Genomic DNA, 5,217 nt, shown 5'->3' with positions numbered 1-5,217 from the left:
GGCATACTCTTAACAGCATAATGATTATAAAGAAATTTAAATCCACTCACGCATCAAGACCTTTCCATTATAATACTGTAAACTAAACAAAAAGTGTGGAAAACTACATTGTTCTCAAAATGCAGACTGAATAGCTTGCTGGATATTAGCAGGTGGCTACATCATTTTTCTGAGCTTGAGAAAAAAGGTGCCTATTGCAGGCTGTGTTTTTTAAAGAACCAATTCGGTAGGGGGGCAGAATGTAGTTGAGAGGTGAAAATTAAAGATGGTTATTTCTATTTTGTATCCATTCTGAGGAGTTCATTCATTTTCAAAAGATGCTATCATACTTGGGACTAATGTTGGGGCTCTATAATAATATTTTGTGAGAAGATAAAATGGTAAAATAAAACCTATGATATTAAAAAGATGCTGAGTGAAGATACAAAAAGGGTATTCTTCCAGAGTGTTGAAGGCTGGTGCAAGATGTGAGCTGTGTGTGTGTGTCGGGCCGCGGGTAGGCTTTGGCGATGGTTCACCAAGGCAAGTACTAGGATTTATCGGTCTTGCCTGCGGTGTGGTCCTCACCCTCCTCTCCTAATCAGCAGTGCTAAGAATGGTGTTAAAGAAAAGAGCTCACCTCATGCTAAGTTTCCTAAGCGCTGAGCAGTGGTCAGCAGAAAGGGCTCTAGAACCAGAAAGGACCAGGAAACAGGAATCAAAGTCTTACATTTTGTATGCAAACATAAAAACAAACTTCTAAGCCAGAATGACATTATCTGTAAGAAGTAACAAGTACAAAAGTCTTAAATTGCTAGTACATGGTGCTAAGATATTGTTAGCTAGAGATGTTACATATCATTCAATTGTTTTAATGTGTGCTTTTTTTTCCCCTAGAAAAGACATATTAAATTGTTTTTCTCTCCTCAAGTCCTTGGTGTATAAATAGGAAAACATGAATGCCGACGATCAGTTTACTTCCTCGAGTTGGGTGTCCAAGGCAGTTTTGTTGGCAGGGGGTCTGGTTTTGAACAGGCTGGAGCAGTTCGGCTGTTTGGTGGGCTGTAAGGTTTTGGCATAAGGTGAATACCAGTCCCTTTCAAACACATCTTTAAGTTGCTTAATGATGCTTCTGTTGTTCCTCGCATCTGCCTGGTTGATGACGAGGCCAGTGCCGGCATTCTGGGTAAAGTCATTCCCCACCCAGTCAAAATTTCCTGCAACAAACCAAGACATGATGGGGAGGAGTCAGGCTGCACTGGGAATGTTCCCAGTATAATGAAAGACAGAGTGGATTCTATTTACAAAGTCATAAACACTCGGGAATAATGACAAGGAGGCAGAATTGTGTTGACAGCTCCAAAAAAAAAAAAAAAAAATTCCAAGAAGTCTTACATATGGCATATTAATATTTGCATATTATTTTGGCATTTTCTTCAGCTTCTCTGAAGTGGAAACTCAAAACAAGGAATCTGCTGTTCTTTTTTTGTAAATGTTGTTTCTTATTGACGTTCACAAGACACACTAAATACAGCAACACTTAAAATATATAGGAATATACTTAAAAAATCTTGTGAACAATTACTACCTTCCTGAAGAGACAACATCACATCCGTATGTATAAACACACCATAATGCTGAGAAGACTTCGCATCAAAGAGAAAGTGGAAACAGAGACATGCTGGTTCCTAAGAGTGCGAGCACGCGCGCGCGCGCGCACACACACACACACACACACACACACACCCTGCTTGGGCTAAGTGAATCCCCGGATGGGGCGGGTCCAGGAGTCCAGGCAGGCCCCCTATGAGGGCCAACTCCGCCCATGCCCATGGTGTTAGACATGCCCCTGGCTTCAGGGCTGCTCCTGTGAAGTCCCAAAGCTGTCGGATTTAAACAACAGAAAGGAATCCTCTCACGCTTTTGGAGTCTAAATTGGCATGTGTGCAAGACTGGCTTTTTCTGAGGGTTGAGGGGAGGACCTTCCTGAGCCTCTCTTCTTGGACTTTAGATGGGCGTCTCACTTAATTCCCTTCATATTCTTCCCTCCAGCTTACTGGTGTCCAAATCAACCAATCTATCTATCTATCTATCTATCTATCTATCTATCTATCTATCTATCTATCTATCTATCATCTCTCTGGTACTAGAGAAGAACTCAGAGCTTCACCCATGCTATCCAAGTGCTCTACCATTGAACTTTATCCCCAACACTTCTTATTTGATTTTCAGTTTATTTAATTTAAGCTTCCTGGGCTGCTTTTGAACTTGTGGTACTCCTGCCATAGCCTTCTGAGGGCCTGGGATTACAGGCAGATGCCACCATGCAAATGTTCTCTTTCAGAAGGACACTGGTCATCCTAGACTGGTGACCACATTAAATATATTATTTTATTTATTTTTATCTTTTTTCCATAATCTTATTGAGAAACAAATAGCAGTGAGACAGTTTCAAACCAAATTGGTAGGACAGTTTCAATAATTAACACATTGCATACATTCTTCCTAGTGGTTAATTGCTGTACAAGATGCAGACTTGATATCCTTTTTACAAACATGATTAGAACAAATTCCTCTATTCATTAAGAGAATATAACTATATATCTAACCTAGCCACTTTGAATACACAGATACAAAATGGACATTCATAGGCATACCCCATTTTTTCTAAGTTCCGTTATTGAATATTATAGGTGTGTAAACTCAGCAAAATATTCTAAAAGAGTTCAGTAGTCCATAATAGTATTGGGTCTTCTGCTTCACTGGCAATGTCAGAAATTGTTGACCTGAGTTCCCTATAGCTCAACATAACACCATGGCTTTACTTCTTATACTTAAATATATTATTTTAAAGAGATCAGCTCTCTAAAGACCTTATTTCCAAGTAAGGTTGTGTTCTGGTGTACTAGATCGCAGGACTTCAATCTATGAATTTTGAGAGGATACAATTCAGCCCATACTGTGATCAGCCTCAGAAAACCCTACAATGTCTATGCTATTGTGTAGTCTACCTTTAAGGCAGGCAGATCCACGAGCTGGACAACCCAAAACAGCTACCAAAGAATTTCTCTTCACAATCCAATAGGGAGAGAGTTTTGGCAAAACAAATTTTTCTCCACACGGGGGCCAATGCTGCATAGTTCTGTGATCATTCTTGTCCTCCATAATGCTTATTGAGTGCTGAATGTCTCCCAGGTACTACACTATTCAAAGCTATGACTATAAGACTGAAAATTATAGCCCATGCTTTGGGGGGGGGACACAGCAATTATCATAGCAAGAGTGTGCAACAGTGCAAGAGAAGTCTGCACACTGTGTCGGCAGCACAGCAGAGAGGTGATTCCTTTCTTTTTAAAAACATTTTTTATGTATTTTGTACAGGGTCTTGCTACACAGCTTGGACTCATAGTGATCCTCTTGTCTTAGCCTCCCCAGTGCTGGGGTTACAGGTGTGCACCACCACACCCAGTTTCACTGGCTGGCACAGTGCACTCAGGGTTCTGGGGCAGGCATGGCATGAAGTACCTTGGGTTGAACCCTAGTCCTTGTGCTTGCTAAGTGAGTACTTAGACCGCTCAGCTATCTCCCCGACTCCATGTGGTTTCTAATGCTGCCCTGCATGTCAGGAGAGGAGCAGGTCACTGAATAATGGGAGGTGCACTGAAATTTAACTAGAACAAGAGAGAGTCACATGCCTGAGAAGGACGTGAAATGGTTAGGGGGCTGGGGAAGCGGAGCCCGAGGTCAGGATCTAAGGGAATCTAAAGGTAAAGAGACTACCACATGGTGTTTATGTATATGATTTCACATGGTTGCTATGATTTGCCTCCCCTTTAATCATGGGAAATGGGAGCTCAAGAGGTGAAGCATCTGCCCAGGGTCTCATAGCCAAAGAACGGTGCACCTAGGTCCCTAATCTCCATGAATGTCCATTCACATGGTGGCCAGTCAGGGCTCACTACAGAAGCATCTACTGAATAACTTCCCTGGGTCACAGTCCTTGGGCATCCCTGACCTGAAGCCCTGGAACCACCAGTGGGAGAAGCTACCCAAGTCCAGTACAACACAACACATGACATTATCTCATTCAATGCTCACGACAGTCCTGTGTGGTGAAAAACTTACTTCACTGGGCTGGTGAGGAAGTCGAGGCACAGAAAGGTTAAGGACTTTGGCCAAGGCTGGAGCAGCGCAGGATCAGAGCTGAGGTTTAGAGCCAAGACCAACTCCATAGCCCACGTTTGTATTCCTGGCCACCTCTGACCCTACAGGCACTCACTGTGTGGCTACCCAGTGTGGGGACATACCTGACACACCAAGATTTCTGCTCCCTTTGTTGTCAGGCTGCTCTCAAAAGGGCTTTGGGAGCAGCATGGGCTGAGGGAAGCAAGGACGGGAGATCTGGAAGTCTTATTCTGTGAATCCGCCCTTTTCCTTTCATACAATGGATGGAGCAAGATCCACACCTTTACTGATCCTCGAGTGTTTTAAGTAGGTTCTTCTCAGGAATCAGAGCTCTGGGAAGCTGACAGGCTGACGGAATTCCTACACCAGTGTGATTGTGTTTTTCTACCTTTTACTACGTGATGATGTGGCTAACCTTCAAAGTACACTTCAGCATCTCTATCTCTGTCTCTATCTCTAATATCTACACTTACACCTATACCTATATCTATATCTTAATTAGGATGCAGTTTCACTGACCTTTTTCTGAGACTGCTATCTCTGCTTCCCAAAGTGCACTCCGAGGACCTGCTTGCTAGGATTGCAGTGTCGCTTTAAGGAAAGTGGCATCCAGGGTGCAGGCGAGCTCCCTCGAGGGTGGGTGAGGCTGTGGGCGCCTCCCAAGTGCCTTCAGTGACCTCATCCCTCCTTGCCAGCCCTCCACTAATCCAGCACCTTCCCGACAAGTCTGCAGGGCTCCGCTCATCTACACCCAGGGGAGTTCAAAATGCGAGAGATGGCCCTGTGCCAGGGTTCTCCAGAAGTCTCGTGAAACCGTGAGAGGGCTGCAATTCCGCACCAGGCCTGGGGTGAGTCTTTCCTCCGTCTGCATTCTCACCAAGCGCCTGCATGATGACTTAGGAGATTTCCTGAACAGGCTGCTAATTATTTAAACAGATCTTTTTTTTTTTAATTGTTTTATTTATTTGAGAGAGAGAGAGAGAGAGAGAGAGAGAGAGAGAGAGAGAGTGTGGTGTGTGTGTGTGTGTGTGTGGCCAGCTCAGCCCACCAGGG

General features: G+C 43.7%; 1 protein-coding gene across 3 annotated transcripts in view; it reads right to left on the bottom strand.

The window, feature by feature from the left end:
- Positions 1-489: 489 nt before the first annotated feature.
- Positions 490-5,217, bottom strand: part of Pld5 (phospholipase D family member 5) — a 427,280-nt gene continuing 422,552 nt past the window's right edge. For 2 of the 3 annotated variants that reach the window (XM_023710314.1, XM_023710315.1), the window contains one exon: positions 490-1,196. In XM_023710314.1, the coding sequence (XP_023566082.1) occupies positions 949-1,196 (248 nt within the window). In that variant the 3' untranslated portion in view covers positions 490-948. The remainder of the gene's footprint in view (positions 1,197-5,217) is intronic. The other variant, XM_004626838.2, reaches the window with a different exon arrangement.

Source organism: Octodon degus, unplaced genomic scaffold (genome assembly GCF_000260255.1).
Source record: "Octodon degus isolate 3935 unplaced genomic scaffold, OctDeg1.0 scaffold00017, whole genome shotgun sequence".
In the NCBI taxonomy this organism is placed as follows: domain Eukaryota; kingdom Metazoa; phylum Chordata; class Mammalia; order Rodentia; family Octodontidae; genus Octodon; species Octodon degus.
The sequence above is the reverse complement of the archived record's forward strand: the minus strand, read 5'-3'. Positions and strand labels throughout refer to the sequence as shown.